Raw genomic sequence first — 13,634 nt, 5'->3', positions numbered from 1 at the left:
AAATCTTTAGTTTGTCTCTGCATTGATGAAAATAAACTGAGTCAGGGAAAATCTGAAGTTACCAGCTTTGTCCAACGTTTACTTATTTCATTCTTGTTCTCTTTTACCTTCTACCTATTACAATGGTTAAGGTTCTGATAGGTCATTTATCTCAACAGAAGTATTACCTCAGTTTATATTTGGGTTTTAAGCATTTCATTTATCAAACTGTGGAATGAAAGGCTTTTCTCTGGTTAACATAGTTTACATATTGGTGCAGATATTTAGGGACAATTTATTTGAGTCACCAAAATTACACAAAGCCTGCTAAGCTGATTCTGGGGGTAAAATTCATTTAGAACTTCTAGAGTTAGAGTATCAAGTCTGTTCTAATTCTGTCGTCTGATCCCAGGAACTAGAGTAGACACACATACGTGGGCATGCATACGTACTGTGTTTCTTGAACAGTGTCATGCTCCCTTCTGCATATTTCTGAAACAACGTGTCGTCCACACTTCCACACTGGCCCCTTTGGTCGCCCTTTCTTCTTAAGTTTCTTTGATGCTTCTTTCTTACCTTTAGATATATTAAAGATTGATACTCAGTTACTCGGAAGCAATACAACAATGCATGTTTTATAGCCATGTCTGTTTTGATTGTTGTGTGCCCATGGCATACTAGTTACTATATATTTTAAGTATTACTCTGAGAAATACGTTGTTTTACTTTCTTAGAAGACATTCTTCTGCTTTCATTTTCCACCTCTATTACAAAAGCTCTAATAAAAATGTGTTTTTGGACTTTTTATCTTTGCTATTAGTAGTGAAGAGATTCTTGGATTTTAGGATTTTTTTTATTTTTAAATTATCTTAGATGACAGTTCTTATATTACTTATGATTTAATAAAATCAGTTGATTAGGGCATGAAAATAAATTATTTAATTTAAGGTTAAAAAGGAAGGACTGTTAGAAGCCTGTGTAATAAACTGAAGTTTGAATGGGAAAACAGAATTTAGGGGAGTCTGTACAGTGAAAAGACAAGGAAAGATAGAAATGATAAAATTAAAATTCAGAGTACAGTTGTGCCTTATAACCAGGGGAATGGTAGAGAGATGAGTAGCAGTGAAGTTATGGGTGAACATCAAAATATAGCAAGTATATTGCAGTGTATCTGAGATGTAAAAATTTAGTTTTGCTTTGCTTAGAAATTTTAAACTTTGAGGAGACATTATAAATATATTAACAATAAGCTGTATTGATAGTTTTATATCTGTTACACTATTGTGTCTTTCCACAGCATTTGATGACCAGTGAGGACTCACCAATTATAGAATATTATCCACCTGATTTTAAAACTGATCTAAATGGGAAACAACAGGAATGGGAAGCTGTGGTACTGATACCTTTTATTGATGAGGTCAGTTCATGAAAGAGCTATATATCCACATATATTCTTAATCCGATTGTTTCGTGTACGTTAATAAGCAATGGCTTTAAATCACCACTTACGTTTTGTTAATGAGATTTAACTACTATTTTCTTTAGTGTGTGCATCAAAACTTGTAGGTATACTAATGATAAGAAGGCTGGAATAGCTTTACTAATATTAGACAAAGAAGAGTTCATTTATTGATTGATTGATTTTGGCGAGGTAGGGAATGGGAAAGAAAAGAGAAAGAGAGAGGCAGACACATCCTAACACCCTGACCAGGGACGGAATTCAAAACCTTGGCATATCAAGGCAATGCTCTCTCATCAACTGAGCTACCCAGCCAGGTAGACAAAGTGGACTTTAGAACAAGGTGTATTGACACAGATCAAGAAGGATATTTCATACTGAAACAATTTAGCTCGTCAGGAAGACATAAAAATTCTAAATATTTAATGCCTAATACAGAGCTTCAAATACAAAAAATAAAAAACAGAAAAGCTGTAAGAATTGAAAGGAGAGATAGACCAGTCCACACTCACAGTTGGAAATTTTAACACTTCTCACTGAGGAATTGATAGAATAAGAAGACAGATAATCAGCAAGGATAAAGACTTAACACTCATTAGTATTTATAGAACACTACACCCCACAACTGCAGAATACACATTCTTTTTAAGTGAATAAGGAGCATTCACCAAGATTATTTGCTGAGATATGAAACTTCTTTTTTTTTCTTCTTTTTTTAAAATTTATTTTTATTTATTTTTTCTTTCTTTTTTTAAATTTTATTTTAATTTATTTTTTAAAATACATGTGTCTCTGCCTACCTCCACCCCCTCGCTCCTTCCCTCCCTCAGCTCTTCCCCTTTGGTTTTGCCCATGAGTCCTTGCTATATGTTCCTTGACTTTCCCCTTCCCTTCCTTTTCCCAGCCCCCCTCCCTCCTTCCCTCTTGTCTCTGTTGATTTCTTTACCTTTCATTGTTGCTGGTCTTATTTTCCTTGCATCTTTGTATTGTTGGTTAGGTTCCACTTCTAGGTGAAATCTTATGGTATTTGTCATTCGCCCCTGGCTTATTTCGCTTAGCATAATGCTCTCCAGTTACATCTATGCTGTCGTGAAGTTTAGTGCTTCTTTTTTTCTTTCTGCTGCGTAGTATTCCATTGTGTATATGTACCATAGTTTTTTGATCCAGTTATCTACTGATGGGCATTTAGGTTGCTTCCAGCACTTGGCTATGGTAAATTGTGCTGCTGTGAACATTGGGGTGCATAGGTTCTTTTGTATTGGCGTTTTGGTATTCTTAGGGTATAGTCCAAGCAGGGGAATCACTGGATCAAAAGGCAGTTCCATTTTCAGCTTTTTGAGGAAATTCCACACTGCTTTCCACACTGGCTGCACCAGTCTGCATTCCCACCAACAGTGTACTAGAGTTCCCTTTTGTCCACAGCCTCGCCAGCACCTGTTGTTTGTGGATCTGTTTATGATGGCCACTCTGACTGGTGTGAGGTGGTACCTCATGGTGGTTTTGATCTGCATTTCTCTGATGGCTAGTGATGCTGAGCATCCTTTCAAATGCCTCTGGGCCCTCTGTATCTCCTCCTTGGAGAAGCGTCTGTCCAGGTCCTTTGCCCATTTTTTGATTGGGTCGTTTGTCTTCTTGGAGTGGAGTCCAGTGAGTTCTTTATATATCTTGGAGATCAAACCTCTATCTGATGTATCATTAGCAAATAAGTTTTCCCATACGGTTGGCTCCCTTTTCATTTTGTTGATGTTTCCTTTAGCCGTGCAGAAGCCTCTTATTTTGATGAGGTCCACTTGTTTATTCTTTCCTTTATGTCCCTTGCTTTAGGAGACATATCAGTGAAAAAATGGCTGCGTGGGATATCTGAGAGTTTCCTGCCGATGTTCTCCCCTAGGACTTTTATGGTGTTGCGACTTATATTTAAGTCTTTTATCCATCTTCAGTTTATTTTTGTGTATGGTGTCAGCTGATGATCCAATTTCAATTTTTTGCATGTAGGCATCCAGCTCTCCCAGCACCATTTGTTGAACAGGCTATTATTGCTGCTCAATTTTATGCTTCTGCCCCCGTTGTCAAATATTAATTGACCACATAGACATGGGCTTACTTCTGGGCTTTCTATTCTGTTCCACTGGTCTATGGGTCTGTGCTTGTGCCAGTACTAGATTCTTTTGATTATACTAGCTTTGTAATATAGTTTGATGTACGGTATAGTGATCCCTCCTACTTTGTTTTTCTTTCTCAAACTTGCTGCGGCTATTCGGGGTCGTTTATGGTTCCATATAAATTTTTGAAATGTCTGTCCTATTTCTGTGAAATATGTCATTGGTATCTTAATAGGGATTGTGTTGAATCTATAAATTGTTTTGGGTAGTATGGACATTTTGATGAAATTAATTCTTCCAATCCATGAGCATGGTATATGCTTCCATTTATTTGTGTCTTCCTTAATTTCTTTCTTCAATGTTGTATAGTTTTCTGCATACAAGTCTTTTACATCTTTGGTTAAATTTATGCCTAGGTACTTTATTTTTCTTCTTGCTATATTGAATGGCATTGTTTTTCTGATTTCTTCTTCTTCTATCTTTTTGCTGGTGTACAAAAATGCCTTTGATTTCTGAATGTTGACTTTGTATCCTGCTGTTTTGCCAAATTCACTTATTAGGTTGAGGAGTTTTTGGGTAGAGTCTACAGGGTTCTCTATATACACTATCATGTCATCTGCAAACAATGATAGCTTTACTTCCTCCTTTCCTATTTGGATGCCTTTTATCTCTTTTTCTTGTCTGACCGCTGTGGCTGGGACTTCCAATACGATGTTGAAAAGAAGCTGTGAAAGTGGACATCCTTATCGTGTTCCCGATGTTAGTGGGAAAGCTTTCAGTTTTTGCCCGTTGAGTATGATGTTGGCTGTAGGTTTTCCCTATATGGCCTTTATTACGTTGAGGAATGCCCCATTTATTCCCATTTTGCTGAGTGTTTTGATCAAAATGGGTGCTGTACCTTATCGAATGCTTTTTCTGCGTGTATCGAGATGATCATGTGGTTTTGTCTTTTCTTTTATTTACGTGATGTATCACATTTACTGATTTGCGTATACTGAACCATCCTTGCATCCCTGGGATGAATCCCACTTGATCGTGGTGGATAATCTTTTGAATGTATTGCTGGATGCGGCTTGCCGATATCTTGTTGAGGATTTTAGCATCTATGTTCATCAGGGAAATTGGCCTGTAGTTTTCTTTCTTTGTAGAGTCTTTATCTGGTTTTGGGATCAGGGTGATGCTGGCCTCATTGAAGGAGCCTGGGAGTCTTCCCTCCTCTTGGATTTTTTGGAATAGTCTGAGAAGGACAGGGGTTAGCTCTTCCTTAAATGTTTTGTAAAGTTCTCCTGGGAAACCGTCTGGCCCTGGGCTTTTGTGTGCCGGGCGTTTCTTGATTACTGCCTCAATTTCCCCAGCTGTTATCGGTCTGTTCAAGCTTTCTGTTTCTTCCCCCTTCAGTGTTGGAGGATTATACTTTTCAAAAAATTTGTCCATTTCATTAAGATTTTCAGATTTCTTGGCATATAATTGTTCAGTGTAGTTTCTGACAATCCTTTGTATTTCTGTGGTATCAGTTGTTATTTCTCCTCTTTCGTTTCTGATATTATTAATTTGGTCCTCTCCCTTTTTTTCTTGATGAGTCTCCTTAAAGGCTTGTCAATTTTATTTATCTTTTCAAAGAACCAGCTTCTGGATTGGTTGATCCTCTGAATTGTTCTTTTTGTCTCTATGTCATTCAATTCTGCTCTAATCTGGACGATTTCCTTCCTTCTACTTGCTCTGGGATTTATTTGTTGTTGTTTCTCCAGTTCTTGAAGTTGTAGTGTTAGGTCTTTTATTTGAAATGTTTCTCTTTTTTAGGTAAGCCTGTATTGCTATGAACTTCCCTCTCAGGACTGCCTTTGATGTGTCCCATAGGTTTTGGACTGTTGTCTGTTCATTTTCATTTGTTTCCAGAAATTTTTCGATTTCTTGTCTTATCTCATTATTGACCCATTCATTGTTTAATAGTCTATTGTTCAGTCTCCATGAGTTTGCAAGTTTTTGAAGTTTCTCTTTGAGGTTGATTTCCAGTTTCAGTCCCTTGTGGTCCGAGAAAAAGTCGGTATTATATCAGTTTTCCTGAATTTGCTCAGGTTTACTTTGTGTCCTGTCATATGGTCGATCTTTGAAAACCTTCCATGCACATTTGAAAAGAATGTGTATTTTTCTTCTTTGGGATGTAGGGTTCTATATATGTCAGTTAAGTCTCTTTGATTCAGTGTGTCATTTGGTGCCACAATATGTTTATTAACGTTTTGTTTGGAAGATCTGTCCATTTTTGACAGTGGGGTGTTGAAATCCCCTACTATCAGTGTGTTGCTGTCTATATCTTTTTTGAAGTCATCCAACAATTTCCGTACATACTTGGGGGCTCCTATATAGGGAGCATATAAGTTTACAATGTTGATGTCTTCTTGATAGATTCTTCCTTTAAGTGTTATAAAGTGTCCCTCTGTGTCTCTTTTTATGGCCTCTGTTTTGAAATCTACTTTGTCTGATACAAGTATGGCAAGCCTGGCCTTTGTCTCTTGCCCATCTGCTTGGAGTATTTTTTTCCACCCCTTTACTTTCAATCTGGGTAGGTGTGTTGCTCTGAGGTGGGTCTCTTGTAGGCAGCATGTGTGTGGGTCATGTTTTCTTATTCCGTCAGCTACCCTGTGTCTTTTGATTGGGGCATTTAGTCCATTCACATTGAGAGATATGACTGTAGAAACTTACTCATCTTTTCTCTTTGTACCTGTGTTCCTCTCTGTCTCATTCTTTTCCTTCATCTACTTAAACCAGTCCCCTTAGCATATCTTGGAGTGCTGGTTTGGTAGAGATGTATTCTTTTAGCCTTCTCTTGTCTGGGAAACTCCGTATTTCCCCTTCTATTTTAATGGAGAGCCTAGCTGGGTAGAGCAGCCTTGGCTGTAGGCCCTTGCTTTTCATGGCTTGGAATATTTGTTGCCATTTCCCTTCTGGCTTGTAGTGTTTCTGTTGAGAAGTCAGCTCCTAGTGATATCCGGGTCCCCCTTGTATGTTACTTTCTCCTTCTCCCTTGCTGCCTTGAGGATTCTCTCTTTGTCTTTGACATTTGCCATTTTAATGATGATGTGTCTTGGAGTGGACCTCCTTGGGTCCCTCTTGAGTGGGGTCCTCTGTGCCTCCTGGATCCATGAGAGCCTTTCTCTCCTCAAATTAGGGAAATTTTCCATCATTACTTTTTCGAGGAGGTTTTCTATCCCTTGCTCCTCTTCTTCTCCTTCTGGTATCCTTATTATACGGATATTATCGTGTTTCAGGTTGCCCTGCATTTCCCTAAATGCCTCTTCATTCTTTCTGAGTCCTTTTTCCATTTCTTGTTCTTTCTTGGAGTTTTTTTCTACCTTATCCTCCATCTCAGTGATTCGATTCCCAGCGTCATCCAGCCTGCTTTGGATTCCTTCTACTGTGTTCTTCAGTTCAGAAATGGTATTCTTCATATCCTCTTGTGTCTTCTTGATAGTTTCTATGTCCTTTTCCAGGTTGAGATAGTTCGTTGTAAGATCCTGATAGTTTCTCTGCATTTTCTCATAGTTCTCTTTGAGCTGGCTGAGCTTATTGAGCTTCCTTAGAACCATCGTTTTGAATTCAATGTCTGATAGTTCCCTTGCCTCTATTTCATTTAGCTCTCTCTGTGGGGAGTCCCCTTTTCCTCTCATTTGGGGGGAACTTCTTTTTCTTCTCATTTTTCTGAGAGTCTGTTGAATAATTTACTACTTATTTATTTTTGCTTCTGCTTCAATTGGGCTGTCTAGATTTCCTGACTTTGTGGATTAAACTTCTATGGTTTTAGGTGGGTCTTTTTAATTAATTATTTATTTATTTTTCTCTTTACTTTTCTTTCTGGGCCTGCCTCTGATGATGTCAGTTGTTGACCCAATACGTCTTTGGGTTGTTTTTTGAGCCTTTCAGGAGTCTACTCTCTGTGTCCGACTCCTTCTTGGGCCAGCTCTGTGACCCCCTTCGGTCAGGGATGGACTATTTTTGGGGATAGCTATGCCCTCTTAGGCTGGCTCCTTGCACGCGCTCCCTGGCGGCAGGATCCCCTGCCCGCCTGGGCCCGTGCGTGCTTGCCCCGGCCCAGGGGGCTTATTCGCAACCTCGTGTACTCGTCTTTCCCCCCTGGCCGGCGGAATCCCCGGCACTGGTCAGTTTAGGGTCTTCTATTGTGTGTTTTCCCCGCTTTTGGCTCTTTGGGTGCGTTACTTGCCCTTGCGAAATGGAGACTATGGAAATGGGAGGAAGTCAGCTCCAGGACTCTCCGGTTAACTCTGTCTCTGGTCTCTCCTCCAGGGACTCTGGACAGCTCTGTGCCCTCTTCGGCCCGGGATCTACTAATTCTGTCAGCCGCTCCGCAATCGCGGGCGGGCGGGTCAGTTTACACCTGCCCTTGCCTCTCTGTGCACTCCCTTGCAGGCCATATCGGTTCCAATCTGTGGGAGGCGTTGCCCGCCGGTGCCAGCCCTCGCCATCCCGTGCGGGTCACACACAGGCTCGCCAACCCTCGCCGGCCACTTGGCGCAAGTGTGTGCGCTTGCACCGGGTGGTTTTGGGGTGTCTATGTGTGCTTTTCGGCTTTTGGCTCTTGGGGGTGTGGGCTCTTCTCGCACAACGGAAACTATGGCAAGGAGAAGAAGTGTTGGTTCCCCGGTTCCTCCTCCCGTTCTTTCCCCAACGCCTCGGTTTCCAGTCTCTCCTCAAGTGTCTCTGGGAAGTTCCGTTACCCGTTCGGCCACGGATCCCCCACCTGTGCAGACTGTGTTTCAATCGCGGGCAGTCTGATTTGTGCGCGCCCCTCTTCTGCCTCTTTGCAGGCGCGCCTTTCCAGCCCACAATGGAGACTACTGAACGGGGAGGGACTCAGGGCTCCCTGGTTCCTCCTCCCGTTCTTTCCCCAACGCCTCTGTCTCCAGTCTCTCCTCAAAGCTCTCCCAGCCTGTCTGCACTCAGCCCCTCAGCTCACACGCACAAGCTGTGTGCGGAGCGCCCAAAAGGCAGGTTTACTGATTCCCTTATGCCTCAGCGAGGTGGTAGCTGCAGAGTGGGAGGTGAGTTATCATCAAGGCTCCACCGGCCGCCATGTCAGTTCTCGTCACAGAGTTTTTCTCTCCAGTCTTTTCCCAGGCACCAGCCCACCCTGCTGCCGCCTCTACCCAGAGATCAAGGAGGGTGGCTGCCACTGCAGTTTTTGCGTTGGCCCTTTAAATGTCTCTTTGCATCCCCAGTCACCTGTCTCTGGCAGAGAGCGCCCCTAAGCTTTTCGGGGTTGCGTTTTGTCTGTATTTTCTCGGTTTTAGCTGCTGTAGTTTAGGGGTCCCTGTTTATGATTCAGACCCCGTTCTTCTCGGAGGGAGCTAACTGGCCATTTCAATGTCCCTCTGGTGCTAGTGCCCGTGGGCACCCAGCCCACCGTCTTGAGCCTCCACCACACTGCTCACCCGTTGGGATGTGTAAGAGTCGAAAGCACTGTCCACGGCACCAAGGCTCCTCTCCCACTATCGTTCCATTGTTTTCCAGGTGATTACTCCACTATTTAGTCGCAATTCCAGTTTGGTCTTGGGAGGAGATCAGCGTGACTCCCATTCACTCCTCTGCCATCTTAATCCCTCTAAAACTTCTCTGTAAATTTGAAAGTGTTGAAATCATAGAGGTTCTCCAGCACACAAATTAAATTAAAAGTTAATACAAATAACCTGGAAGATCTGCAAACATTTTGAAATTAAATAACACACTTCTAAATAACCCATGGGTGAAAGAAGAAAATAAAAGGGAAATTTGAAAAAATTTTGATCTGAATAATAATTAAAGTACAACATAATGAAATCTGTGATGACCTTAAAGGAGGGCTTAAAGGGAAATTTAGGTTTCAAATGCTTATTTATACTAAATAAGAAAAAATTTAAAATAAATTTTGTATGCTTCTTCCCATAAGAAGCTAGAAAAACAATAGCAAATTAAATCAAAGGAACATAAAGAAATAATAAAGATAGGAACAGAAATGTATGGTAAGTGAGTAAACAGTAGAGAGGAATTAATGAGACCAAAAGTAACACGCAAGGTATTATAAGAAAAATATGACCAATATCCTCCTAAAAGTAGATGAAGAACTTTCTACAAAATAAAAACAGATGGGCTTCAGTAATACATTAGAATAATAATACTCATAACCAAGTGTGATTTATTTTAGAAGTACAGGTTTGATTTACAGTGTGATTTACCACATTATCAATATTTAACATCTAGTTTTTAATAGAAATGGACTAAGAGAAAACTTTCTCCATCAAATAAAGGACATCTAAAAAAACCCTGATAACAACATACTTAAAACCGTAAACATTCCGTTTGTACAGTCAAGGATAGGACAAGGATGTCCATTCTAAATTCCCTAATACTGTACTGGAATATTGTACTGAAGTCCAATGTATTAAGTCAAGAGAAAGAACTAAAAGCATGCAGATTAAAGAGAAAGAAGTAAAATTGTCTTTATTTGCATGTGGCACTTGCATATATATAGAAAATTCTAAGGAATCTTCAAAAAAATACTATAGTAAGTAAATTTAGCAAGGTCACAGGATATAAAATATGTGCAAAGGTCAGATATGCTTTTCTCTACTAGCAACAAACAATTGGAAATACAAAATGTTTAAATTCTTCACAACTATAAATTTAACATGTGTAAACCCTCTACACTGAAAACTGTAAATAGTGTTGGTGGTATGAAACCTAAATAAATGGAGGGGCTATGTCACATTCAAGAAATAGAAGACTAAATATTGTTAAAATGTAACTTGTTCCCAAATTGTTCTTTGGACTCAAAATAATTCCAGTGAATATCCCAGCAGATTTTTGTTTAGAAATTGGAAATATGATTCTGAAGTTTTTATTAGATTGCAAAGAATCTAACCAAAGCAGTCTGTAGAAAGAACTGTATTTAGGACTTTCAGTCTGATTTCATGACTTACCATGAAGCTGTAGTAATCACGGCAGTATGTTATTTGCATAGCAATAGACAAATAGACCAGTGGGACAAAATAGAGTTTGAATGTAGAACTATACTTTTCTAGTTAATTCATTTTCCATTAAGCCACCAGAGTTATTCAGTGGATAAAGAAAAAAGTTTTCAACAATTATTGCTCCAACAGCTGTCTATATATGTGGAGAAAATGTAATCTTGGTCCATAGCTCATACCACAAACAGAACAATTCAAAATACATAATAGCTCTAAATATAGAAGTTACAACTGTAAAATTCTTTTCAGGCACACTTAGGAGAAAATCTTAGTCAAGACCCAGAATATGGTAACCATAAAAAAAGAATTGAGAAAATAGATTTCATCAAATTTTTTTAAAAAATGCTTTTCAAAAGCCACGCACTGGGAGGAGATACTTGTAAAACATGTATGTACATAGGACTGGTATCCAGAGTTATATAAACAACTCTTCCAATTCAATAGTAAGAAGACAGAGAACCTAATGTTTAAAACGGGCAAAATATTTGAAGGGCCATTTCACAAACCATGATATGTGAGTTCTCTCCAGAAGATAACCAGCCATGTAATATGAAAAATACAGACATTTATTGAAGAAGATACAAGAAAATTGTCCGTAAGACCATGACACCTCAGTCCCCTTCGAAGTAGGCACCTTGGGACTTCACACAGTTCTCCCAGTCGCCATCAGCTGCCCCGTCATATTTTCCTGAATCTCAACAACGTTCTGGAAAGTCTTCCCTTTTAAAAGTGATTTTAGTTTTGGGAAAAGCCAGAACTCCCAGGGTGCCAAATCTGGGCTGTAGGGGATCTGAGTCACCTGGTGATTTGATGTTTTGCCAGAAATTCTGCACAAGATGTAATGCATGAGTGGGCATGTTGTCATGATGAAGCTGCCAATCATCAGTTGCCCATAGCTATGGCCTCCTGAATCATCTGAATAGTTTCTGCAGAGGAAACGCAAACTTTTATGCAGATTCCTTTCTCTACTTGCTCATTTTGAATGCAACGGCTACACAGTGCACATACTCACTTAATGTGTCTACCGCCTCCACTGACTTGTACAGCACAGTCATCATTGTTCACACATGCACATTCCAGTCCACTCTCCTTGGCTGCCAGGTTACATCAGTGTCATACAAACTGTTATTAATAATGTTTGGACTTTTTCTGGACAAACAACATACAAATAGCCAGTAAGCACATATAACAGTGTTTAGCGTATCGTCATCAGAGAGATCTTGTTGGATGACCATGACCGTGTTACATAACACTGCACAACACTCTCAATAGAGTGGAGAAAAATTAAAAGATTGAAACACAATACCAAATATTGGCAAGAATGTGGAACAATTGGAATTTTTATATGTTGACGGTGGGAGTATAAAATAGTACTAATAATTAACATCTGCGTGGCAGTTTCTTAAAAGTTAAGAATAAAACTACCCTAGAATCCAGCAGTTCCATTCTTAGTTATTTACCAATAGGGGGAATGAAAGAAAGAATGTTAACAAAACCTATTGTACTGAGCATTCATAGTAGTTAAAAATTGGAAAAAACCCAATGAGAAAATTGTGGTGAATCCAAACAGTAAAATGTTGCTCAGCAATAAAGTAAGTATAGACTGCTGGTAAGTGAAATACCATGGAAAAGCTCGAAAACATTCTATGCAAAAGAAGCCAGACACAATAGAGTACAAACTAATCTTTACAGAAAGAAAGCAGAACAGTGGTTACATAGTGAATGGGTGAGGGGGAAAGGATGAGCTGGGTGATGAAAATGTTCAACATCTTGGCTCATTTGGATCTATGCAATTGTCAAAAATTCTTCAAACCGGAAGCTTTAGGTTCATGTATTTTACTGAATGTAAATTATTACCTCAACAAAATAAGTGATATTGGAGAAGAAAATAAGATATAAGTAAATACTATTGTTAGTAAAAAATAATTATGGAAATATAATTTACTGTTTATTTCCCAAAAGATTTTTACGAATTTTATTGCTTACCTTACAATACCAATGGTATCTTAAAATCAAGAAATTATAGTACAGTATTATCTATTTTACTCCAACATTTTTTCCAGATTTTACTAACTCCTAACTATTTTTACAGCCTTTTCTGTAAATGCTTTGAAAGTGGCATAGATAATTATTGGGCTAAAATTCTAGGAGGCCACTCTGGGAAACACCTCAATAGTTCCTTTTAAAGTTAAACATAGATTTACTGTCCAGCTCAGCAGTCACCCTCCTGGAGTATGATTTTTAAAATTTATCTCAGAGAAATGAAAATGTATGTTCACACAAAAACCTGTATGTGAATGCTCAGAACAACTTACCTGTAATATTCCCAAACTGGAAAAAATTCAGATGTCCTTCAACGACTGAAGGATAAAGAGACTGTAGTATATCCATATAAAGGAATATTACTTAGCACTAACTACTGATATAAACAACTTGGATGAAAAAAGTCAATCTCAGAGGGTTGTGTATTATATGATTCCATTTATATAATACTCTTGAAATGACAAAATTATTGTAATATGAAACAGCAGTGATTGCTAGGGATTAAGGTTGGAGATAGAATGTGATTATAAAGGGATAACATGAGAGACTTTTTTTATGATGTAACAGTTTTATATTCCAATTTGCATGGTGGTTATATGAATCTATACCTGTGATAAAAATGCCATAGCACTATACACACACACACACACACAAATTGCATATAAAAACTAGTGGAATCTGAATGTCTCTGGTTAATAGCATTGTACCAATGTCAGTTCCCTGGATTTTATAATGTTCTATGTCTATGTGTAAGAAAGGGGAAAGCTCTGTGAAAGGCACATGGGATTGCTCTGGGCTAATTTTGCAACTTCTTGTTAATCTTTGTTTTCTGCCACTGTACTCAAGGCTGTGATAAAAATACTTGTGTATTTATGTATCCTTTTTATTTGTGTGTTTGTGCATTGTTATATATTAAAATTTTTATTTTTATCAAGTAAAATCTCAAGAGTGGATTGCTTGGTTAATGGGAATGTATAGTTTTAGTTTTAATGAATATTACCTGAGTCTTTTTCAAGAACACTGGTTTAATTCACA

General features: G+C 38.8%; 1 protein-coding gene across 1 annotated transcript in view; it reads left to right on the top strand.

The window, feature by feature from the left end:
* The window catches only part of XRN1 (5'-3' exoribonuclease 1), a 146,920-nt gene that overhangs the window by 42,805 nt on the left and 90,481 nt on the right, over positions 1 to 13,634 (top strand). Inside the window, exon 15 of the mRNA XM_054575090.1 lies at positions 1,277 to 1,396. Within this exon, the coding sequence (XP_054431065.1) occupies positions 1,277 to 1,396 (120 nt within the window). The remainder of the gene's footprint in view (positions 1 to 1,276; positions 1,397 to 13,634) is intronic.

The sequence above is a fragment of the Pteronotus mesoamericanus genome, unplaced genomic scaffold (assembly GCF_021234165.1).
Source record: "Pteronotus mesoamericanus isolate MK-2021 breed Mesoamerican mustached bat unplaced genomic scaffold, CSHL_Meso_final contig_27, whole genome shotgun sequence".
Lineage (NCBI taxonomy): Eukaryota > Metazoa > Chordata > Mammalia > Chiroptera > Mormoopidae > Pteronotus > Pteronotus mesoamericanus.
The sequence above is the reverse complement of the archived record's forward strand: the minus strand, read 5'-3'. Positions and strand labels throughout refer to the sequence as shown.